The following is a 26,300-nucleotide window of genomic DNA, read 5'->3' as shown; positions in this document are numbered from 1 at the left end:
TTCCATTGCATCCTGTTACAGTGCACAACAACAGTCAGCCAGTATTAATGGAGTCCATTTGCCATGATACCATTTTTTTTATTGTGGCAATGTATTGGTGAAACCTTTTTACCATATTCATCACTGACTACACCTAGGTTTTCAGGAAAGAAGTCCGAGTATGAATGCAGAAAATGAATCTTCAGTGGCATGTAGCACTTTATGGTCTGAATGGTCTTGGTATGCTATCATTTAAAGGGTTTTTGTATGCTGAAAGAGGTTTTTCATTCAGTTGAATGAAGTTTGATGCACTGGAAAGCATTTAAGGTTCACATCCTTGCATGCTTACCAGGTTAATTTCCCTGGCCCTACGTACAAATCTTTGAACAGCTTGTCATTGATGATGTATCTGATCCGAGGACCAACAAAAAACCCTTCCCTAATCTTGGCATCAAGTTTTCTTTCCTTGTTCATCGCTTCCATGAAATGTTTCATCAGCCCGAGTTATATGTGAACCAGAGGCTAAAATATCTTTGTTGGATGAGCAAGTGGGTCATGTGTAATATTTTTCTGTCCTTGGACCAAATTCTTTTGGAATTGCCATTTCTTTTTAAAGTAATGTGACTATCTTACATGGCTGTCCCATTTACTTATTTAAAAACAGTACTTGGTATATCTGAGCTGCATTCCAATCAACAGAGCTATGAACAAACCATCAATAACAAGTGTGTCAGCATGTACAAAGAAATTTGTTAAATCATCTTGGCAGTTTTGAAAGATGGTCATTTTTGTACCTGGGGATAAAAAACTCGATCCTTGCTGTCTTGAACCCAGCAATTCTGCTTTTGATGTTGACTAAGTCCCTTGCCAGGTTGTTTAATTTTGATTGTGCTATGAGAGGAGGCTCACCAGACATACACAGATCAAAATTCTGATTATTTTCACTGTTCATGCCTGGCTGTTGCATTGCAACATCTTTGTCTGGTTTGTCTTAGCTCCTATCTCTGGTGGCTTCAGTACTGCTAGATTGTCATCATGTGACATTAGTGTCATGGCTGAAGGCAGATTAGAGTCTTCAATTGATTTCCTATCAGGGGCGGACTGACAACTCATGGGGCCGCTGGGCAATAGGGGATCATGAGGACCCTGTATCCTTGCCCAAGCTCAAAAAAGCCTATGAAAAAGGTACCAGGGGCATCTCATGGGGCCCCCTTCTGACCCCGGGCCCTCGGGATGTGCCCAAGTTTCCAAATGGTCAGTTCGCCTGTTTCCTATTTTTAAGAGAAACCAGCAATATTATTCCGACAGAAGTAACAGTCTGGCACATGATCGTTTTCTTCTCTCCATACCATCAGGTCAGCAAAGTGCATTGACTTCCGAGTTCCTCTGAAACAAGCTGTAAGACTGACAGCACATCTTTCGCAACAAATGTGATGAGCCCAAGTTTTGTCTTGATCACCAATTTTACATCTAAAAACAGTTCATACCTACAGTTAACAAGTCTAGTCATAGTGAGCCTTTGAAGCTTAAGCGTGTATTTGTAACAAATTAAACAGAACATATAATGATGTTCCGACATAGGAGAGACATTTCTGCTGTCATCAATCATCCCATAGCAAGTCTATAACTAACTTTTAAGTGCAAAAAACTTTTGTGCAAAAAAAGTGTCTAAATATGAAAAAAATTTTCACCAAAAAACCTTGATAATATAATGGCAGATCATCCATAAATATATCTTCAGAAACGGAAACTCTGCAACACACCGATCCTCATCGATCGAAATAACAGGATGAAAAACTTTGTAGTTAATCGAAAATCCACTTCTCCAATAGATAAAGGACCACCTTCAAACGTATTTTTTGTGGTATTGGCATATATATATTTTTTTCTGGATATATTTTTTTCTGGACTTATGATTTGATGATTTCTTTTTATACACATTTACTAGCGCAAATTATTTATTTATTGGTACACTTTATATATGGTGATTTTTTGCAGCTGGTACACTATTAGTAAGTTATATAATTTTGACCATAGGCGCTATTATTAATTTTTCCTATAACTAACTTGTTTTGCAAATTACATGTGCATAGACAATGCTATGCTCTGCAACAATTGCATAAAAATACATAGAAACATAGTTTCACAAATGTTGTGCAATTTGCCCTTAGTGCATGCCTGGGCATGTATGAGTTACACAAATCATAAAATAATGAATATGTGCAGCACTCCACTAAATCAATCAATATGATAATATGCCAGTTGTTAAATAAAAACATGTGATCCAAAAACCAAACTAATAAATATATATATATATATATATATTATAAAGTGAAATATATATCAGCTTGTGAAAATGTGATAATTAAATATTAATATATATATATAATATAGTCAACCAAAAATATCCAAAATTCAGAAAAAATATTAAAGTGAAATAATAAATCCAAAACTGTGTCTGCTTCATGAAAACACTCTGAAAAACATCAACAAAATCAAATGGACTTGATATGATTTTCTTATGCGCTCACCTCACTTTAAGCCTAACTGAAAATTAGGCTAAAACAGCTTTTTGTCCTTGAATGGACAGATGAGATCTTTTCCAGTGGTGGATATCCTTCCAGGTTTACTGAGTTGTAAATTGTAATATTTCTGTTTTTCCACCTGGGGTCTCTCAGGTTAGCTGATACCTGTGCTGGATTAGGATGGATGGATTTCTCCCTGCTCTCCTCCAGGGGTCTACAACTTCCTTTTCCTCCACTCTTTAATTCTGATAGACTTTGTTTAGCCTGAAGACTTAATCCAGCACAGGGATCAGCTAACCTGAAAAATAGCTGTTTTAGCTGTTTTAGCCTAATTTTAGCAGGCAAAAATGGAAATTGTAGAAATGGTAATTTGATTCAGGACTAGTTTGCTGCATGTTCCATGTGTGGTATATACTGTATATCTAGTTTTTTTTTACAATGACAGATGATTTTCTATTGTTGCTGGCTAGGAAATGATCAGTCAAGGCTAGGTTATGTTCTACCTTTTGTGGAACTGTTTTAGCACATCAAATGCTGTTTATTTTTTTATTTTTTTTTGCTTCACCTCCAGCTTTGCTTAACCACTTTCCTACAGGGCACTTATACCCCCTTCGTGCCCAGGCCAATTTTCAGCTTTCAGCACTGTCGCACTTTGAATGACAATTGCGTGGTCATGCAACACTGTACCCATATGAAATTTATATAATTTTTTTTCTCACAAATACAGCTTTCTTTTGGTGGTATTTATTCGCTGCTGGGTGGTTTATTTTTTGCACTATAAACAAAAAAAGAGCAAAAACTGTGAAAAAAATTTTTTTGTTTGTTTCTATTATAAAATTTTGCAAATATGTAATTTTTCTCCTTTACTGATATGCATTGATGAGACTGACAGCGTAAGGAAAGTGCAACTGATAACCAGCAACTGTATTTACCTGGTGATCTGTTGTGTCATTGGACACAGCTGATCATGTGGTAAAAGGCCGCTGTGATTGACCTTTTACCACATCACATGATCAGCTCTGTCCGTAGGACACATCAATCATGGAGATTGCTGGGGGCGTGTGGGAGGTCGTGTTCTGGGAGGATGTCATATGACGCCCTCCCAGGACTGGACAACCGTGCTGTAGCCATCATTCAGCTATAGCACGGTTGCCAAGTGGTTAAAGTGAAATTAAACCTAAAAAAAGAACGCTGACAGGTAGTTTGTTTATGACAGAAAAGACCATAGTGCTTCTCCCTGTCTGTTAACAATAATGTGCACTGAGCTATGCATGTGCAGTACATTTATGGCAGGGCTCTGTGCCATGATGAGTTAACCCCCATGTGCATGCATGGGAGTGGCATCTTTGCAGCCCAGCCAATCAAGTGGCTGAACAGTCTGAACTTTAGGAAGACCAGAAAAAGATGGACGTGTCTGTTCCCAGTGGGAGTGCTGAGAATGCAGCGCTGAAGAGGGTCATTTGACAGGCAAATCTGTTATGTGGTGCATACTAGTCCCCGGTCACACTGGATGCAAATTGGCATGTGATTTCCATTCCATGCGACATACAAATTGCATGCCAAGTTGCACCCTATTGTACGCAATTACAGCGGTCATATCAGTGCAGTTCCGACTTGGTCAGAGCAGCACAAATTTTTAAAGTAGTAGATGCACTACTTTTGGTATGATTTGCATAGACATCTGTGTCAAATGCCTTGTAAATCGCACTTGAAATCGGCATGTCATCAGACTTTGAAATTGTGCGATTGCACTGTAAGTTGCACGATTTCAAAGTTGGGTTTGGTGTGACCGGGGTGTTACATCTCCTAGGAGCTTATATAACAATAAGAGTGTAATTCCACTTTAAACTTTATATTTGTTTTGTTTTGATCATTATCTTTATTTTACCACTCCATACAATCAGTAGAGCTTACAATATTGTAAACCAGGGAACTTCTATTCTGCTACAAACTACTGAATGTTATGTCTCTTGCACACTGTAGCTTGGAAAAGCTCAGTACAGCATTTTTTTGTTTTTAATTATCTAAAATGCAGCCATAAACAATCCCTGCATATTCTTGAATTAAAAAAATAGAAAAATTAACATTTCTGGTCAGTATTTTGTGCCATTACACATATGCATGCAAATACGTACATATGAGAATACATATTAATGGATTTGGCCTAGGAATGGCTGAATGCGCATACACACATAAATATGTGCAAATATGCGCAAAACAAATGCCTGAAATTACATCCAGAAATGCTGATGCTCAAACATCAGTACTATGCATAAGAGGTCTTGTATATTCTGTGAGAATGTTGCACTCTCTGTAGCTCCTATTTTCGTCTCTTTCTTGTAATTGTTTTACATAATATTATTACAATAACTTTGCATTTCAATAATCATAAAAACTGAACTGACTGAGAGCTTTTTGTTTATAATGAGGAGCATTAGATTCTAGGCAGAGGGGAGATGTCCAATTTCTAAAAAAAAAAAAAGCTGTTTATTCCATCTAAAGATAACCTAAATGGCAAAAGCATCCAGTCATAAACAAAGTTCATCAAACAAAAAGGGCTGCTCAAATTTGCCTTACTTAGTCCATGCAGTACATTAATTCTTGTCTACAATAGTGTTCCTCTCTGAGAACAGCAGCAATCAGTTCATGGATTCCTGTTACCCTGACCGATTAAAGCCCCATACACACAGGTCAAATATCATCTGGTATCAGCCGGTTCAATAGAAACCGCGGGACATTCGGCCCATGTGTGCACCCGCCTGTCCGACAGAAGCCGGCCAAACGTCCGACTTCTGTCGATCGGGCATGCTGGAAAACCAGCATCCAATCTGCATCTGATCATAGCTGGCAGGCAATGGCTGCGGGCACTGATCTCTGTGTTTTGGCAGGGGGTAGGGGCGGTCCCCCTGTAGGAACGCAATAGCTCCACAGGGCTCATTAGTAAAGCAAGCTCCTCTCGAGCTCTTCAGTTTTTTTTTTCATTCAGCTGCTGGGTTGAGCAAAAAAGAATTGATGGAGTGTAGTCAGCATTAGATCCAACAATCTGGCTGTCTTTATTTAGGGCCAGTCTAGCAACAGCTAAAATGTGGTCCACAGAATTGGAGTCTGCCTCTCCAGAAACTCTATCTGACCCAGTAAAACCAGCCCTAATATACGTTTTGTAAAATAAGACAAGGTAAAGAACTACCTGTATATTCATTTACCTCAAGTCTTTCCTGATTTTGCTCTGAAGCAGGTATTTAAGAAACTATTGAAGGATCTATCTTCCATCACACACTTCTCTTGCCAACCTAGAAAGATTTAAAGACACAATTTTACATACCTCCCCCCCCCCCCAACTCAAATCTACCTCCTCACACACACTGTTAACTGTGGACAGAGCATCAGTGTTCTGTCCTTGCTACACATTTCCCTGCGTGTAACTCTATTGGCAGCTAAACCCTCCTATTCTGCAACACACCAGACTGATTGTAATCTTGATGCTTTATTAACAAAATAGGGTGGGTGAAACTATTAGGAAAAACAGACATGAAGTACATATATTAAATATATAAACCACAATGAAATAATTAAGATGTAGATGGCAATAAGTCCATGCTCACCTGCAATGCTGCCTGTAGGGGATGTAGGTTTAGTCAACATGTGCTCAAATGGCTGGTTCCTTCCTCTCAGTTTCTAAGATGGAGTCTGAGCTCCCAGAATGCATCTGTCTGTTTTTCTCAGAATGATTGGAATTTTTTTTAACTCTTAGCTCTCTAGTTTCTGTAAACTGGTATATTTATTATGGGCTCCATCTAGTGGCCGAATGTAATATTGCAGGCTGAATTTCCCTGCTGGAGACTGAACAATCAGCATTACTTTGTGGGTTGCTTGGTCTACACTCTACTACAAACCTGAAAGTTTGCAATGCCAAGAACCATCAGGTAACTCTTGTATTTCCTTTTTTATTCTGGGCCATCCATGAGAGAGGCATGTTCTATAATAACCATGGACTTCCATTTTATCAAATAATATCAGGGCCCACTTGATGGCCAGACACTCCACAATAGCATATTTGTGTTCCCTAGGGGTCAGTTTTTTTTACTGAGGAAGACTATAAGGTGTTCCTACTAAAACTTGAAACAGCACTGTGAGATTCCTCTAATAAGACCTGTGAGTAGAGCTGCCATAGATGCAAGACCTCCAATAATACCAACTTAACACTGCCCCCGCACAATGATGTACCTTTTTCTCTTTTTCAATTGCAATTTATTTTGGATTGACCATCAATCCAGCATCCCAGAGGGCATTAACAACAGCCTATACTTTAGGCAAGTGACTCCCTCAGTCTAAATACGTTGTTGTAAGGTTCTAATGGGGCTTAGGAGCATGGTCCATCATCCGCTGGAAGGATGCCAGAGTTCCATGACCCCTACTATACTGCCATACCCTTCTGGCACAGAGAAAGCCATTTCTCTATACCAGATGAGGGAAGCTGCAAGGATATTCCCTCTTGTGAATGTGCTGGCTGAAGTGTTTCTGTTGGGTCCAGAGGAAGCAGTCTGTAGTTGCCCCCACGTGGATGTGGTTAATAAACTACACAGTAATCTTTCCATTGCTTTCCTGCTTTGAACTTTCAACTAAAATTCTATTTGAACCTCAGATGTAAAACTAATAATTCATTTTAAGAGTCCAGCCAGTGTAGCCTTGTGAAAGAAGAGCCAGAAGGTTAGAAAGACATTCAATAGATCAAGACTGTTTAACATCGTCATAGTCTATAGCAAACAAAGTACAGGAAAATACTAAATGATGTTATGATGTCTGCCTCAGTAGAGGCAGAAATATGTAGTTATCTTTTAATGCCCAAAAATATTGCTTAAAGAGACACTGTCACTGTCATCTCCTGAAGAAGCGGCAGTGGATACGAAAAACATAAAGTGTTGTTGCACCAGTCCTGCCTCTATTTTTGCACTACACCGACTGGCCTGTGGGTTGCACCATCTTTCTTGGACAGATTTATTGATGTATCAACCTCCATCTATCTTCCACTATTATTGACTATAGCATAGCTCACAGTGCATATCTAGAGAGGTAGGTTATATGTTCATATTACATTCTGGCATAGTATTCAGTTTGGGTCATACAAGTGCATGGCTCCACTTGAGTATCTCTGTTACCTGACCCTGCACAGGGTTATTGAGAACTGGAAGTTAGCACTATTTTGTGATTATTGGGGAGATTTTTGAATTTTTTTATTGAATTTGTATTGTATTATGTTTTGTACAAGAGAGCTGGAATGTGGGTTGTCATCTTTATGACTTTGTTGGTATATTAGTCATGTGATGCATTTTTTTATATTGGTATTGTAATACTGTAAGGTATTTTTACTTTCGTCTTACTTCCTGTAATGGTACAGATTACGTGTTTGTAGAGTTGTGTTGCTTTTGTGTTTGTATGCAATTATAAAGTCTGTAAATGTGCACTCTCAGTGGTTCTAGTTCACTGAGATTTTTTTTTTTATGCAAGCAAAAGTAACAAGGTCCCTGCAAAGCTGAAAAGAAGCCCCTGCTCTACTTATACTCACCTTGCCTGCACTCCCATACCTCTCTTTCATCTCACTGCAGGTACTGAAATCAGCAAAAACCGAGGTTACAAAGTCAGGGAGAGTCACTTTCTCCCCATCTCCCACTCCTTCAATATTTAGTTGTTTTGCAGAACATGCACACATAATAGGGCTTAGAGAGAGAGAGAGAGAGAGAAATAGAGAGAGAAAAAAAGGGATAAAGGGGAAGAAAAAAAGCATGTTTTAGTCCTCCTCTTCCATTTGTGAGAGCCTCCTAAATTTAAGAAGCTAGATCTTCTCCTACTGATATCCAGGGGGGATATCTAGGACAAATACTCCTGAAGGGTCTGTCTGAAAATCAGAAATCTGGAAAAACCCTTTCCAGTTAAATCGCTTAGGTAGATCTCAGGTAATCATCAGTGGACTTAAAGTGAATCCAGTTAGACCAAGTAGCATGAAATTTCTGTATACTTTCATGTGAAACATGAATAAGCTCTTCCATTTCTGCAGTTTTGTTAATTCTTGAAAACTATTCTCTAATCGTTGGGATAGTCTGTGAGCGCCAGTGAGTTGGTATGCACATTCTAGCCGCATTCACCATGTGCATAGCAAGGGATTTGAAATATTCTTTTCTGGGGAGAGTGGAGTGATGTAATCGATATTAAGACGGGATAAAATCCATAGGCAATGCCGTGATCTGACAGACTGTTTTATGGACAGAGGACCAAGTGAGCAGTTTTTATGGTTGTAAAACGAATGTTAAATACATTTACTACACTATATTAGTTTTCCTTTTGGTTTCTATGGTTGAGTGGAGGATAAAAAACTCACAGAAGTACAGCGTTATGGAAGCTGTGGAGGAAGTAAAAGTGCTTAGTGACCTTTTGTATCAGTAAATTTGCTTTTTTTGCTTTACGGTGGAGGTGAATTAGAGAAGAGCACTGAAGAAACAAACTTATGTTTGATTAATTTGATTATGGACACAGTGGACTAATTCTATGATTTATTTATAGAGACATCTGCTGGGGATTTATGAAATGATTTATATATGGATATGTTTGTTATCAGTGGTATTTGTGCTATTTAGAGTTTAGCGCCCCCATATTGCTTTGTTTACCCATTGTATTAAGTGTATTTTTACACTTTAAGGGAGGTAGCTTTCTTATTTTTTAATTTTAATTTACTGCTTTAGCATTTATTCACCACCAGAGTAATACAATATATTTATATTATACACATTTTTAGTATATTGCACTCATATTTTTACAATAGACATTGAGTCACAAGTTATTGCTTATGTAAAGATCTTGAAGTAATCAAAGACAAAGACGTGCCGAAACACTCATACACAACACAGTGGTAAAATAATGAATACATTGTGCAAGTAAAGGTATTATCCAACATTGAAATAAACAACACCAAGCAAAATTGAAGTTTAAAGAAACTATGGATATATGGTGGTTCCAAAGGCGAGATTTCAACATTGGTAACAGTCAGGAGGTGGGTTCACAGAGCAGGGAAAAAATATTGCTGTTTTGTGAAAAAGTATTGTGCATACGGCATATATTTTATTGTGTCTTCATATTACAGCAGTGTTTATAGTTGGCCACTCATAATAGCCAACCTATCCTGTGGCAATGCACAGCTACTGTCAGATGTTGAGCAATCACAAAAATTGAGCTTGACTAGAACAAATGTACATTAATACTAGAATATCCTCCTGCGCTTATATGGGTAATCCCTAACTCTAAGCTGCTGGCACTGAAATACCTCACCCCAAGGTGTAATATGTTGCAAAATGAAATATAAAGTTGTGCAGCGCTATACATACATTCCCTCACACAGTGAAAAACAATATAAACATGCTACAGTGATGAACATGTGTATAACATTAGCCCAGGCATAAATGCCAAACAATATTTATATATATAATATATTAAGATCCCCCTCTATTTGTCATCTGTGGGATCATTGTATAAAAAGTGCAAATGTGTGCATCCCTACTCAGGGATGAAATGACTAGAAATGTGAACTGTGAACCACACTAAAAAGTCAACAATAACCGCAAATACACATCAAAATCCCCCACATATGAATACTATGATAAATAAAGTCCACAAACAAATCAAATCCTGCTCCAAATGGTCGCCAAACACATGCAGGTGATACTTGTGTGATTGTGGTCATAAGTGCAAATCCTGAGATGGCCAAAATGCCCCCTCACCTTCTTACAAAGACCCCACAGGGCCAGCTCGCTTTACTCTTCGTGGGTCAATACCTCACTTGTGGTCATCAATGGTGGCACTCACTCCTCTCCTTAAAACTCTCCTCCAGCCACTGATTTCAGCAACACTTAGTATCTTCCAAGCATCCTCCCAGTGATGAAACAAAAAACATCCTCCATAGTATAATACCTCTTTTAATGAAGCCAAACACACAGAAGTAAAAATTGCCCACTCACATTTAGGTAGATCAGTATTTGCCTTTACACCACACTATGGGTGTACTGCATGGGTATAGGGTGCACCAAGATGGCGCCCACGCCGGAAGTGATGTCACCGCGTACCGGAAGTTCACCCCCTACGTACCTATGCGTTATGTCACGCTAAATCACGTGACTTCTTCAGGAATGTTACCAAGCTGCTAGGATGCAAAGTTTTTGACCCAATTCAAAGATAGATTTAACCGCTTAGCTCACTATCTGGGAGTTAAGAAGAATTACCACACACAGAAATCATGTCACTCCTCATTTCTTTATTGATTCATCTAGTCACAGTGCAGCGAATTCTAGAGTATTTTATGCAGTTTGCTTCATTTAATGATTTCTCTGGAATGAGGTAACCGTATACAGTACTAGAGCAATGTAAAGCAACATGGACTGTATATTGGTACTAAGCTAGTTATTATGTTATATGTTCTGCAAAACAATAAATGGTTGGTGTTTAGAGATAAACAATTAAATAAATTGACTGCATGGCAGTTCGCTATAAATCAGAATGGCAGCAGGCCCCAAATTGGTTCCCTGCCCTTTAAAGGAATGGAGGCTGTCCTTTCTTCTGGCTCGCAAGTTTATTTAAAGATACATTGTTCACTTGTGAAGCAAACCACTACTTCCCACCAAATTCCACCTTGGAAAGAACTAGCCACCTTCCCTGTCACTTGTGATGCATACATTGATTACTCATTGGTATTCCTGTATTACTATAATGTAGATGTGAAATGCATGAAAGTGGTTATAAACCAAGCATGAAATCTGAACAAAGCACATATTTCTGTAGTGTTTGCTTGCCTCTCTCCAAAGCACTAAGTGTCTTTTCAGTTTGCTTTCTAGTTCCTCTGCTATAGGTAATTTCTGACAAGTTTTCCTAACACCAAGAGCTAAAAAGGTGACAAGTGAGGGATCTCCAGCACACAGATTATGATTTAAAGCCTCAGCTATGTTCCTATGTGCTGTGTGAAGGGGGGGGGGGTGTTCCTTCACTCCAATCACCTCTCAGAGCTCTTTTACAGTGTGTAACTGCAACTCCCTGCCCCTCCCCCACTTTGTGAGTCTGTGAAAAATCATTTTTATCTCTGAGTTTTGCAGAGATGTACAGGACAAATGGCTGCAAATAAACAGGTAAAACTTATGTAGGAGGGTTTGTTTCATCTTTTCATCTTCACTGGGTATAAGTAAAGAGTTACAACCAAAGTATTCTGAGCTCTACATGCTTCTGTCTTATGATGTAATTTAATTAGAGAATTGAGTGTAAAATATTCTAGTGTGTTCTAGTTCTTCTCTTTGATCCTTCTTTGGCCTACTTATAAATTGCATTAAACATTTTAGAGCGCTCACAGAAATGACCTGTCTATAAAGATCAGCAAAATTGTTGCCTATTTTTTTTAACTGTAATTCATCCTGTTTTTTGTGAATGTATCATTCAATAATATGGAGATCACATTGCAAAAAGAAATACATTTGGAATGTATACATACCAAAGATCTAGATGAGAGGCTATGTTAATACAGTCATGACACCAATAAATGGACATTATTTGTGGAATATTTAAAGAGAATGCTTCAGGTTTTTAGCACTCGTAGAAAGGAAAAGCCCTTAATTCCAAGGGCAATCAAAGAAAAAAAGAAAGAGAAAAAGGCAAAAAACTGAAGTTTAGGGGAGGTAAGGGAAAATGGGGTAATTTGAAAAAGGCAGGGAAAGGAAGGGTGGGGTGGAGGGGAGGGGTACATGTCGCCAATCCAGATCTGGTCCTTTAATCCTAGTTTTACACTAAACTTCACCAGAATTATATAAACATTATAATTTTAGGTTTCAAATTGGTGAAAGGCAAAGTTCTGTTTTCACAGGCTATGTGCAGCACAGTGATGATGTTACCACTAGATTTACAAGGAGGCGTGGCTTGTCACAGCATGGCATGTCTAGCTACAAATATCTGCAAAATACAGTTGTTTTCATCCTGCTCAAAATGCAGTATTATCTGAGTGATCCTCCTCCTTTATGAGCCATCATGTTCCCTCCAAAGCTTGCCTCTGTTGTCTCTGGCTAGCTGGACCAGTACTGTCAAAGATGGTGCTGAAATCATTCTAGAAGAGAAGATTCCTGAGACTCAGAGATGCAATCCATATCTATCTGAAACATTAAAAGCACTTCAGGTTATTTCTACTTTCCAGAATAAGTTGACCACTAATATAAAAAAGTTAGGATATACGTATATTTCTTTGATTCAAGAAGACTTACAGAAACTCAGTTTAGTTAGATCCTCTACAGCATTTATCCCCTCCGACATCGACTCCAGCTACAGGCTTTGCAGCAAAAACATGAGTATATTGAAAATAGATTATGCAGAATTAACCTCTGTTTTATAGGACCCTTGGAGATATGCACAGCTGTACATTACTCAGCTGCAGGTCATTGTTGGTGACCAGACACTTTATTTTAACCACCCTGAGGAAGTGTTTAACTGGCTCAAGCAATGGGATTTCAGTAGGAGGGCTCCTGAGTGAGTTATGCTTATACTACAGGAAGATGACACAAGCGTAAATATGAGCTCTTCTCTCCTTTTAACCTGTACCTCATTTATACTTGTGCATGGGCTGCCATTTAATGGTTGTTATTTGCTAATCCTGAACTCATGACTTGCATAAATGTATTCCTAAGGATTTTCTCTCCCAATTGGTTAACATTTCTTCTCATTGCCCAGTATCATTGGACCTATAAACTTTTGTAGACCCATAATTGGTGTGGTCGGGTTGGAAATGCTGATCTTCCCCTCACACTTCTTGATCTGGAATATGCAGTGTTACGTGCTATTGTACAGATTTTTGATCCTTTGTTCCTACTTTTGTTTTAAATGCCGCATGTTAAGGTGCAGGAATTGCATAGAGAGACTGTTTGTTGGTACTAATGCATGCACTTTCTGTCGAGGTGAGACAGCTGCTTCACTCCCTGCTGTCTTACAGCGATTTTCACCTCCTTAGTTGTTCATCTTTGTATGGCAATATTTTTCTACGGTGTACACATGCAATATTTTTCACCTTGTTCTATTCCATGTTAAGTGCAATACCCTCTTCTCCTTGTCAGTGTTCTTTTTCCTTCACAGCTCTGGGAATTATGCTTAAGGAAATTGGTCGACATGAGTCGTAGAGTAGGAATGGGTTATATGGTGGTGCTTCGTTTCTAAAGTTTCAAACTTGACTATATTAGTAGTACTTAGGTGTATGCTTATACAACTTATAAAACTTAGGTGTACCCTTATACAAATGCTCCATACTGTTGAGCCATATTACTCATTATGCTAATTTAAATTGTGTTTACCCGCCTGTCCTATTAGTTTACATTCTAATTTGACATGGGATCCCTTAAATTGATTGGGTGGAATATTATGGTATGGGTCACAAAGTTAAACACTTCTCAGTTCTTGCTTTCCTTAAAAAGGGATGCCTTATTGGAAACCCACTTGACTGATATGACCCAATACTCTCTAAGGTGATCATGGATGGGCTTGGATTATTATGAAACCAATACATCCTCCTCCTGGGGGTTTCCATCCTTATAGTTAAATTTGTTCAGTTTGTTACATAATGTTGGGTTATAGTGTCAGGGATTATATGTTTTCCTGTATGGTATATTTTTGGGGCTCCCACTGTTGATATTGGCTTTCTATGGCTATCCCCATTTTAATACATCATTTGTGCAGCAGTGCGTGGCCCTTATGTTCTCTTAACCCAGAGGTGAAGTGACTTGGCTGGAAGATTTTAATGTGGTATTAAACCCTAGTTTAGGTAGGACCAACTCTCACCCTGAGGGACATTTGGGTCACAGCTTGACTCTTTTTGGACACGTGTTGCAAGCTGTATGCATATGCTGATATTAACATTAAAAACATGGATTGCATAGCAGCTACAGTATATGATTTTAAATTTAGAGGACTCAGAACTTTCACTTAATACTGGCCTCATGATTTGTAATAATATTGGCAATTGGTCTGACCAATAATTAGTAAAAATTAAAAATTTTGCCTATCAATTATTTTCCTGTTACTAGCAATCAGGCCTCATCTCCATTATGCATAGAATAATTAGATATGATTAATATTTGCTTATACTGGTAAAACTAAAATTGCATATGGGCTAAGCTCCTGATTGGTGAAATAGGGCTTATTAACCTTGTTAAAGTGATTCTAAAATCAAAATCCTTTATAATATTTGGCAGTCTCTGATTTGTTTGCCTTTTCCAGCAGACATAAACTGAGCTGGTCGACTCTGAAACACCCTAAGGATTTGGGAAGCCTGGCACTGCCAGAGTTCAACCTACCTTACTTTGCAATGTAGGTTGCAGTAAGCAAGGGAATTTTCCCCAGAGCTTAGTAAATGTGATGAAATTTACTTTGCAAAGAATACCCAATTAGAGGCAAGGAGTATAAAAAAAAATGAAAAAACGTCCTGCAAATGATTGGATGATGAAATTCCACAGAGATTTACATTATTCAACCTGGCTTCTTTTTTCACCTGCTCTGGTCCTGCCCACAGATGCAGGTAAGGAGAAAAGTATGAAAGTAGTAAATTACATATTTATTGTGGTAAGACAATTGGCAACTCACATGTGACAGTTAAAAACACTTGCTCATCAACATATTGGGGCCTCTGGTGGAGAAATGCAGCAGAGCATGGTACCACAGTTCAGATAGAAGCACATGGGGCTTGTCAGCTAGATAAACCTGTAGGACCAAGGGGACACCAGAGGGCACCAAAATAAGTGTAGCAGTAGACAGTGATAGTAAATGCATGTAAATTGACAACTCAGCTAGACAAGAAGAAATGGCACTTTGAATAAAGTTCCAGTTTGCAGTTAACTTACGCAAAGGTGATTTGAAGTCTCATCCAAAAACTTATAGCCTTGGTGATCCAGATGTTGGTACAGGGACTGGCCGAATAATGAAAGCAGGAAAATGGTGGAGGATTCCATGGAGTGCAGAGTGGATGTGGGCCGACACATTTTGTGGCCTCCCAGCCTCTTTTTCAGGCCAAGCCCCTTTGCCTAATGCCAATGTATTTATACAGTGGGGGAACAACAAGGCACTGCAGGACTTAAAAGTAACTGGTTGCAAAATGTTAAACCATGGGTCAAGTTTGATAATACAATAAAGGACATTTCATTTGATATGTGGATGGGATGGAAAGCTACTGGACGCAATAATGTAGTGTAACCCATTTGAGGAACCAAAAGGCACAGTGGATTTAATAAGATGATGGGTAATCATGCAGTATATACACTGGCTATTAGCAAATACATGCTTTAGGTGCTCATGATGCTATATCAGGGGGGAGAATGTCATGATGCCAAATCTGGGAGGATGGACAGAGGGAGCACAACAGGATGGTGCGTATATGGTGGGAGATCTGTATAAAGTAGTAGATAAGATGACAGATGTGTGAGGGAGAACCCTGGAACATACACAAAATATAATAAGTGTGATATCCAGTAGGTTTCCATCTCACAAAACCAGGCTTGTAAACCTGCAGATGATATGTTATGGTGTGTAGCAAAATGGCAAGATACACTGTGTTTTGGGTTTCTCTCCTCCGCAATCCTTCTGTGTTCCCCAAATCTGGTACGTGATGTTCAAATGGTTCTTGCTACATAAATAAGACCACATGGACATGTAAGGCAATACACTTCGAACTGGGACCAGAAGCTGTGGAAAGTATTGATGGGATAGGTTTTTCCATTGGCTACAAAGTTTTTTTTGGCCATATTTTACATGCTTGCATGTGAGATATTTTAATTTTCTGCATTGATACATGCCCCTGAAGTTTTTGAATAGATTTTGGATTGCCAAGGCTGCATGTTTTTGGATGGGATTCCAAATTTCCTAAGCACAAGGTAATCACAAATTAGAACATTATTAAAAGTGCCCTTTCTTCTTGTCTAGGTGAGTTGCCAATTTACATGCACTTACTATCACAGTCTACTGCTGCACTTAGTTTGGTACCCTCTTGTGTCTCCTCAGTCCTACAGGTATATCCAGCTGACAAACCCAGTGTGCTTCTGCCTGGACTGTGGTCCACTGTTGTGTTTCATTTCTCCACCAGAGGCTCCACTAGTTGATGAACAATGGTTTTCAACTGTCACATGTGAGCTGCCAATTGTCTTTCACCACAATAAATATGTAACTTACTACACTCATATCACACCCTTCTTTTCTCCTTACCTGTTCACTCAGAGATACTTTGGTCTCCTAAAGGTGCCACATCAAGTGTCTTGAGGCCAGCAAGATGTTACCCAGGATGTTCCAATTGGACTTTATGGACTATCTCACTATACTGCCACTGAACCCACACTTTTCATTGCACCATACATCTGTTTTATCTTGCCCACAGACGTAGGCTTACTTGAAGCAAATAAACATTTTACACTATGGCATGAGTTCTCGAGTACAACTAGATCTTTAGCTATGCCTGCTTTGTCCTCCTGAGTCTTTGGTATTAAACATTTATCTGCACGCCATTTTTCATGTGGCATTGTTTACTGCCAAGGAGCTGATAGCTAAGGTGTGGAGCCAAGCTGGGGTGCCCACCCAAAAGCAATGGAAAGAAAAAAATTAATAACAGGCTCAGAAGAAACATATCTAAGACAACAGAGGTTACTTGAAAAAAATATCAGAAAATTTACTGTATGAGGCAGACAGGATATTCTACTTGCTGTCTGACAGCTCCTCCTTTTTTTTAACAATTTATATGTTTAGGTCTGGCTTAGGTTTTCATAGTTTCCTAACCAAATATACCATATTTATATGGGCTTTGCTATATTATTTTGCACTTATTCCTGACAACATTCTATGATTAGGTCTCTCATTTAATTTGTCTTCAGCAACTTGATAACTTGCCAGTTGTAACATATTCCTTCTGTGCATACTCAATTATAGAGACCTTGCCTTATCTATTCCTTTACTGAACATGCACAATGTAGGCACTTGTCTTTATCAGTATTGATATTGTTACTTTATGCCTATTCGAATACTTAAAAAAACTCTACTCTTTTAAATTAAAAAAATAATAAAGTAGACAGCTGGATGAGAAATACTGTAAACAAAATGGTAAAATCTGATTGTTTCCAATTCTTGTTCAATATCTTTATTGGTTTTAAAGAAGGTTAAGGCATTCAGAGTACAGAAAGTCATGTGGAACTACTTTGAAAGAACCTGCTCAAGGGCAATAGATTAAGATAGCAATATTTGTGACTATCTAGTATTGATCAATCAAATTAATAAGCATCGCAATAGGAACAAAACGTTAGACCATTAACTCTGTCCGGGCTGTAAAAAAGGACATCAGCATGCTGATATGCAGTAGTTGGATTAAAGAAAAGTGCTAACATACAAGGATTATAACCACCCAGAGAGAACTGGGGATGGTCAAGAGAGGTCATGGGTGGGTTTTTAGGGGTAACAGAGAGTCATCAAAGCGTGGGGGTAAAAAATAGTGCTACAATTTTGTTAACTTTGTGACCCTGTCTTGAAGAATAGCTTGGCATGAATCATAGCCTGGATGACCCTGTTCTTAGCCTTCATTATGTTAAAAAAGTTAGACTTCCAAGCCTTTGCTATAGTCTGTTTAGCGGCTGTTGTCACTTGTAGAAACTATTTGTACTGAGCCCAAGATAGGACTGGAGGGCAGCAGCGCCAAACCCAAAAACTATAATCTATCTATCTATCTATCTATCTATCTATCTATCTATCTATCTATCTATCTATCTATCTAATACAGTGCCCAGAGAATAAACCTTGTCTCAGACCTATCAGTGTAACAGCACAAAATAAAAAACAGTGTCCACAAGACTCAAAGCCTAAAATAACGATAATTAGAGACATAAACATTAGTGTCCACTCTGTGTTCACAATCCATATAGTATCCGTAATCCAGTGATCATAATAAGTGTCCACACAGTGACCAAACTCCAAAGTATTGATTCTTCTAACGTGATCTTTACTTGCATTGTGAACGCAAAGTGGACACTGGCATTTATGGCTACTTTTATCTTTGTTTTAGACTTTGAGTCTTGCAGACACTTTATTTTTGCTGTTACACTGATAGCTCTGAGATGAGGATTAAGCTCTATGTACTGGTTTTATAGTGACATGTAATTATGGATACATGACATAGATGTATATACTGTATGTCGTTTTTGGAGCTGGTGTTGCACTAGATAAGAGTAAGGTGCATATCTTTTCTTAAAATATACACTTTATTGCCAAAAGAATGGGGACGCCTGCCTTTACATGCACATGAACTTTAATGGCATCCCAGTGTTAATCCGTAGGGTTCAATATTGAGTTGGCCCACCCTTTGCAGTTCAGCTCTTCTGGGAAGGCTACCCACAAGGTTTAGGATTATGTCTATGGGAATGTTTGACCATTTTTCCGGAAGCACATTTATGGGGTCAGGTACTGATGTCAGATGAGAAGGCTTGGCTCGCAGTCTCCGCTCTAATTCATCCCAAATGTGTTCTATTGGGTTGAGGTCAGGACCAGGGGTGGACTGACCATTTGGAAACTCGGGCACTGCCTGAGGGCCCGGGGTCAGTAGGGGGCCCCATGAGATGCCCCTGGTACCTTTTTCATAGGCTTTTTTGAGTTAGGGAAAGGACACAGGGGCCCCACGATCCCCTATTGCCCGGGGGCCCCATGAGTTGTCAGTCCACCCCTGGTCAGGACTCTTTATAGACTTTGCTTTTTCAGTCATGTTGGAACAGGAAGGGGCCATCCCAAAACTTCCCAAAAAGTTGGGAGTATGAAATTGTCCAAAATGTATTGGTATGTTGATGCCTTAAGAGTTCCCTTCACTGGAACTAAGGGGCCAAGCCCAACCCTTGAAAAACGACCCCACACCATAATCGCCCCCCGCTACCAAACTTTACACATGGCACAATGCAGTCAGGCAATTACCGTTTTCCTGGCAACTGCCAAACCCAGACACATCCATCAGATTGCCAGACAGAGGAGCGTGATAATTCACTCCAGAGAACACATCTCCACTGCTCTAGAGCCCAGTAGTGGTGTGCTTTACGCCACTGCAATCCGACGCTTTGCATTGCACTTGGTGTAAGGCTTGGATGTAGCTGTTTGGCCATGGAAACCCATTCCATGAAGTTCTCTACGCACTCTTGTTGTGCTAATTTGAAGGCCACATTAGGTGCTTCAGCATGCGATGCCCCCGCTCTGACATTTTACGTGGCCTACCACTTCATGGCTGACCTGCTGTTGTTCCCAGTGGCTTCCACTTTGTTATAATACCACTAACAGTTGACTGTGGAATATTTAATAGCAAGGAATTTTCATGGATGGACTTATTGCACAAGTGGCAACCTATCATGGTACCATGCTTGAATTCACTGAGCTCCTCAGAGCGGCCCATTCTTTCACAAATATTTGTAGGAGCAGTCTGCATGCCTTGATGCTTGATTTTATACACCTGTGGCCATGGATGTGATTTGAACACCTGAATCCAATGATTTGGAGAGGTGTCCCAATACTTTCAGCAATATAGTGTATGTTGCATTTTTTTAAATATGATTGCTGGCTGTATAGAGGGGTTTCGTTGGGTAGTAGTTCAAAAGATGTCACATTGCTATTCACTTACAGTAGTTCTAAGGTAAGCTCTTTTCACTAGTGGGCAGTGTTTGTGATTAAATGTTTCTGTAATTTTGTATTCAGACCAAACAACTGTATACAAAGTTGTTTTCCAAGTACCTCCCTTATCAACTGGCACACTGTGACAAAATGCTGCAGTTCCCTAAGCAAATGTTGAAAGTGGAACCTCCACATTTAATTATCTCATCCCAATACATATGTTGACATTTTAAACAATTAAAAAAACACCAAAATGGTAGCTTTATTTATGAAGCTTAAAAGCAAATCTGTACATACAGTATATTTATATAACACATGCCTGGTTTCACATGTACAAAAATGCATTGGTGGAATCAAACATGTCAAAATTCTCTCTCTTTTAAGGGATTTTCATTTGCAGAATCTAGCCTTTGCTCAGGAATTATCTCCTGTTTGTGAAATAATGGATATATTTTACCCTTCTGATAAGTCATTTCAAATAAAACTTACCATGTTTCACTGAATTGTTTGGAAAAAATATTCTGTCTAAATTGTACAATGCACCACATATATCAATAGGGCATAAAACATGATCAATATTTGAGGAAACATAAATGAAAAATAGCAACAATTATTTTATTGAGGAAAACTTTCACTACCCATCTGAAACAATGTCCCAAATCAATAGCACAGGAAAAATAAAATGATCTACACTCTATAATGCACAGTCTTGTAGGTAAGTCTGTAGCTTCATTACTTGTTATGATTAACTGCGGTTCACAGCTCTGCCTGCAAACATGCTGGCAAAGGGAGAATCTTGGTAATACTAAACTTATCTCTAGCAAATAGATTTCTCTCTGGGGATTAAAGCTTGTTAAGGATGTGCTACACTTGTTTGTCAGTCAGCTGAAAAAAATGGAGTGATAAGAGTCTACTATATAGTTCTCCATGGTGAAGAAAATTTAAGTCCTAAAATATTTAATATTTAAATGACAAATGTGCATTTGTGTTATACAAATCTTTCTTAGGCATATTAAAAACATCCCAAACCGATTTTTATATGAGGTCTCAAATAAACACCTTTTAAACATAAAATAAAATGCATTTTTCTATGCTCACTTTACAAACTTATTTTTGGTTACATTCCTAAGATGCCAGTTAAAGTAAACATGACAACCTGCTGCCCAACAATGATGACCCATGAATTTTGGAGTTTCCGTACAGATTGAGGTATGAAAAAGTGACAACACAGCTGAAAATAAATGAATGGCTTCCTTTATCCACACTAACAAGATTGATGGAGGAACCCTCTTGTTGGAATATTGTATTCTGAAAGCAAGACCCTCTGCTGTCAGAATACACTGATCAGACTGCAGTTACTGATTGAGAAAAGTTTTCCAACATTCCCATTTGACAGACGTCAATCTAATGATCAACTTCTGTCTCTGTCAAGCAGGTCAGCCGCACATGGATTGAAATTCAGTCAGTCCCTGATGAACTGGTCAAATATTGATCAATCTATGGCCAGCTTTGGAAAACAGTTATGACTCCATAACATGAAGGGCCTGAACAAGGACCTTAATGGCAGGATCCTTAGGATGATGATAATATTAGTTATTCGGTTTACATTTACTTTAAAGAAATATGCTTTCTAAAATAAGAGAGGATTCAAAGGAATACATCCAGCAGATTAAGAATTAAATTTCTCACTACTTATATGGAAGTATCTGAACAGCATTTATACAGTTCCCAAGTAGATCTTCAGTTTCTGTCCACCATTTCCATTACCATACGAACTCTGTGTGATTCAATCACTGCATTTCCTCTTGCTGGAAGTATGATTATCTCCATAACTATAGACTTGCTTGACTCAAGACTTATATATAGGTTGTGGTGCCAAGGAAGTATGTGCCCTGCATGGAAAGGACTCATAGTAGGGAAGAAAAGCTGATGAAAGGGTTGATATGGTCCAGCCTAGTATCCATTACCAGGTTCCATTGTAAGATACATGTGCTCTTTATTTCCTTGCAAAAATGTCAGTCAGCAATAGGATACTAGAGCATTTGTAAGTTCAGTATTAAATATTTGGCTCTAAAGTCATAATAATCTCATTTAGGGAAATGAGCATTATTTTATAATGCATAGTGGAGGACAGGCAGAGAGACTGAAATGTTGAATGCTGAAGAGACTGATTAAGATTGCAGCCCTGGAAGGCAGGAAAGGTCAAAGAAATGGGTCACCAGTAAGGGTGAGTATAGGACTTTTCCTCTTGTGAGGATTTTTAGCAGCATTGTTTCATTAAAAACAGGGTAGTGTGATTTACTAAAAAATGAAGACTGTTCACTTAGTATAGTTAATGTAATGTTAGAAAGTGTATTTTCACTTGCAAAGTAAATGTTAGGTAATAAGGCAAAGCTGTGTTGACTTTGCATACCTAATTATGTGTGAAGAAACACAGGATTTTTTACTGGCACTTTTGGTTATTCAAAGTGTGCACGGCTTTATTTTATTCACTAACATTTACTTTGTAAAGTAAATTCCCTTTCTAAAGTGAGCATTCACTTTCCTAGTCTTTATTCCTTTAGTAAATCAACCCCTATATACATTTTTTAACTAGGTGTCCATATAGGGTTATAATTATAAAGGAGTGAATTGGACACTTACAAAACATTTACTGTGTGTTTTCCTTCTGATAAATACGAAAATGTGCAGCGCTAATGACTATATTCTCTCAAGATAAATAAATAAAGTGCCAATTAATATTCATAATCCGGAATGGAATAAAATATGTTGGTGAATCATCAAGATAATAAATAAATAAATAGTTATAAACGTCCAAGTAAAAAGTATCAAAGGTCAAATAAGCATCAATGGTTTAAATAATGGTGACTCTTGTAATCCCAGCCATGTATAATCAGATATTCCGGTGAAGTGCGGGGTATAGATAAAATGCACACTCACCAGATGCGCATTTTAAAAGCGCAATATGTAAATAAGTGGTAATCAGCCAGAGATCCTTCTATGGTTGGATGGAATGCAGCCCCGGATGGATAGCCCTCCTCTGGAGTTAGGATGATAGGTAGTCTGCCAGAGGTCACCTTTATGGATAAACTGTAGCGTGGTGGATTGCCCTCTTCTGGATACTGGGGTGGTCACCAAGGTTTCTGGGGAATTAAATACTCGGTGCAGAGCAGAAAGGGATATTGCCTATAGAGTAGTAATTTAAATGCCAGGTTTTATTATGATAAGGTTAAAATGCCATAAAGTATTCCAATGTGAAACAGGTAATATAGGTAATGCATGCAGCTTAAAGCTACTTGATGACTGACCAGCTGGTGTATCAAGATGGCCGCCGGACCTCCGTGACCCGGCGGCATGACGTCACGGCATGCAGGCTCCTTCTTAAAGCGTTTCATATCAACGTATGTTGTCAAAAGGGGTGTGCCATGTCTTCCTTCTGCATATGTTTTAAATGACACCTGCAGTGAATGTCTGAAGAATGTCACTTTCGCTGCTTTTTAAATATGCTTCTATATGTAACTAACAGTAAACTTGCCTTAATGTTAAATTTGTTTAAACAATATAAAAACTAAGAACAATTTAAAATAAAAGCCATATGCATGTAATCCAAAGTATTACTCTGTAAAGATTTTATTTTAATTGTGGTGTAGAGCATTCATACCAATTTACTGAAAACAGCATTTTAATTCAAAGGATCTATGTTCCCATTTTCATAAGACAATTATTTTGTTCAAATACTAATGAATATATTTTCCCTACAGGGGGCGGCCTTAATTCGGATGTTGGCAAACTTTATGGGCCATAAAGTATTTCAGCGAGGCTTGCAAGTAAGTAACTTACCTAAATGTATTGTGTGCCATTGGTCTGCATAACAGCAGTGGTTATAATAAATTTTTGGATTTTGGTTAACTTAAAATGCAGACTTCAAGGTACAGTATTTGAAAACTTTCAAAATTAAAATGACCTACAATATGAATTATAATAATGCTGATTTATGCACTTCAAAAACCTAAAAAAATTAACAGAACTTTTTAATGTGAATTCCAGAGACTTAACATATTTAAAAAGTTTTAATCAAAATGTTTTGTAATTACTTATAGAAGACGAACTTTATTAAAAGAACATACACTCTTTCGTATTACAATATTTGCAAACCTTACAAAAATATGACTGCAATAAAATATTTTATATAGATATACTGTATTTATAAACTTTGAGAGGATGGACAGCACCAATAAGATAGTAATCTATACACATAGCCAGAAGTTGTACCAACAACACCAAAATAAATTTAAATAAAATATATTGCAAAACATGCTCTAGCTGCCCAACTACATCAAAGTGATCCCTTTCTGGCCACCCTCTAATCTTCTTTGCAGATTCCCAAATTCTTACTTGCTAAATAGCATCCTTTTAAGAGTGTGGGCAAATAGAGTTGAATTTACTAAAACTGGAGAGTGCAAAATATGATACAGCTCCACATAGAAGGCAATCAGCTTCCATTTTATTTTGTCAAAGCTTATTTGAACAAGCTGAAGTTAGATACTGATTGGCTATCATGCACAGGTCACCAGATTTTGCACTCTTCAGTTTTAGTAAATCAGCCCCATAGTGGGCTGGAGTGAGCTACAGCACAAATTCCAGTTATGGGCATTCATGGGATGGGAGACAACAGAAAACTGGAAAGGGTGGACAGCACAAGCAGGTGAAGATCGTAGCCTGTGCATGTAGCCATGTATGACCCCCTAAACACCAAAATAAACAACATGCACAAAATTAAAGTGGGTTACAGCACAGAGTGCATAACTACTTTCTCCTATTATAGAATAATCGAGCAACGTCAAAAATCTCTGCCCTTTGCATAATATAGTAGAATTTAAGATATGAAGATATGTTTGTTCAGGTCCTAAATGCCTAATTATATGTTAAATCAGCTAAATACATTCTAAAACAAAGGGCGTGCAAAGTTTTGGATATTCTTTAAAAAGCAGCCATATGCTTAACTTGAGTTACAGCAGCTTCTGCATCTATAAGCCTTAAAATGCAACTCCAGCTGAGATCTTGTTGCTCTGGGTCACTGTATCTCACCGCTTATTGCACTATGTATTGATATTAATGTTCTCTGCTTTATAGTTTATTTCAAAAGAAATTATATTCATTGTATAGGTTTTAGATATAAATGTTAGTGTGATTAGCATAATGGAAAAAGCGTATTGATGAGTGTTTATTTCTGTATGTAATTTGTAAATCACTGTGCTTCACTGCTCCCTTTTTGTCAATTCAAGTTTACTTGAATTAAATCAATAGCCTCTCTAATAGTGTAACTGAGCTTATCTCAGTAACCCTTAAACGGGGATGGTAGCCAAATTCACTGATACAGAGTTGACTACTAAAGGAAACATTTTAAAACTGGCATATGTAATACTATAATGAAACTGTTCAACAGCAAGTAAGAATCTAAAAGTCATGTCAAAAATCGAATTAGGGTAATAAAAATACGACATGATTTTTCTTTAAGTGTAATATTTGCCCTTTACACGCCAGTGTATTTTGCAGTTAAAATATTTTTTAAACATAATCCCAGCATAGAAAATATTACACTTGTTTGTGGTTATATTAATATTATTCCTGCTAATATCATATACAAGGGCAATGTTGCTCTGTAATTCATTCAGTGAACAACAGAAGTAAAATACGTTTCTTGTGATGGTTATGTGACAATTTTTCATACCTAACAAATCCACCTTAACCAATTTAAAGACAAACAGAGAGAACATTAAAATAAACAAAAACAATGAAAGTCATTTATTCTCTTGAAATCTGTTTTGGGGAAATCATTTTAGAGGCAGCCATGGATGATGAATTATTTATAATGCGGCACGCTACTTAGAAATGTCCCTTAAAGTAAATTGATGTTCACCTGAAATACAATTATGCTAAGATAGAGAGAGCAATCAATCTTATCTGTTCTCCGTTAGCTTTTCATTTTGAATTTTAAATAAACTACATTCGAGATCAGGTCACATTTTAGCACCCCTGCTTTAGCCCTTAAATGCACTGAAATGTAAAAATAAACAAAAGAAAGTCATAGTTATATTAATCATGGATAAGGCCAGCTCAGAATCAAAG

General features: G+C 38.0%; 1 protein-coding gene across 1 annotated transcript in view; it reads left to right on the top strand.

Moving 5' to 3' along the window:
* Nucleotides 1-26,300, top strand: part of TRHDE (thyrotropin releasing hormone degrading enzyme) — a 934,547-nt gene that overhangs the window by 643,794 nt on the left and 264,453 nt on the right. Inside the window, exon 7 of the mRNA XM_089674098.1 lies at nucleotides 23,933-23,998. Within this exon, the coding sequence (XP_089530224.1) occupies nucleotides 23,933-23,998 (66 nt within the window). The remainder of the gene's footprint in view (nucleotides 1-23,932; nucleotides 23,999-26,300) is intronic.

This window comes from Staurois parvus, unplaced genomic scaffold, assembly GCF_062004578.1.
Source record: "Staurois parvus isolate SC_StPar_1 unplaced genomic scaffold, SC_StPar_1.0 ptg000147l, whole genome shotgun sequence".
Taxonomy (NCBI): Eukaryota; Metazoa; Chordata; class Amphibia; order Anura; family Ranidae; genus Staurois; species Staurois parvus.
Note: the sequence above shows the minus strand (reverse complement) of the source record. Positions and strands in the feature narration are given on the sequence as shown.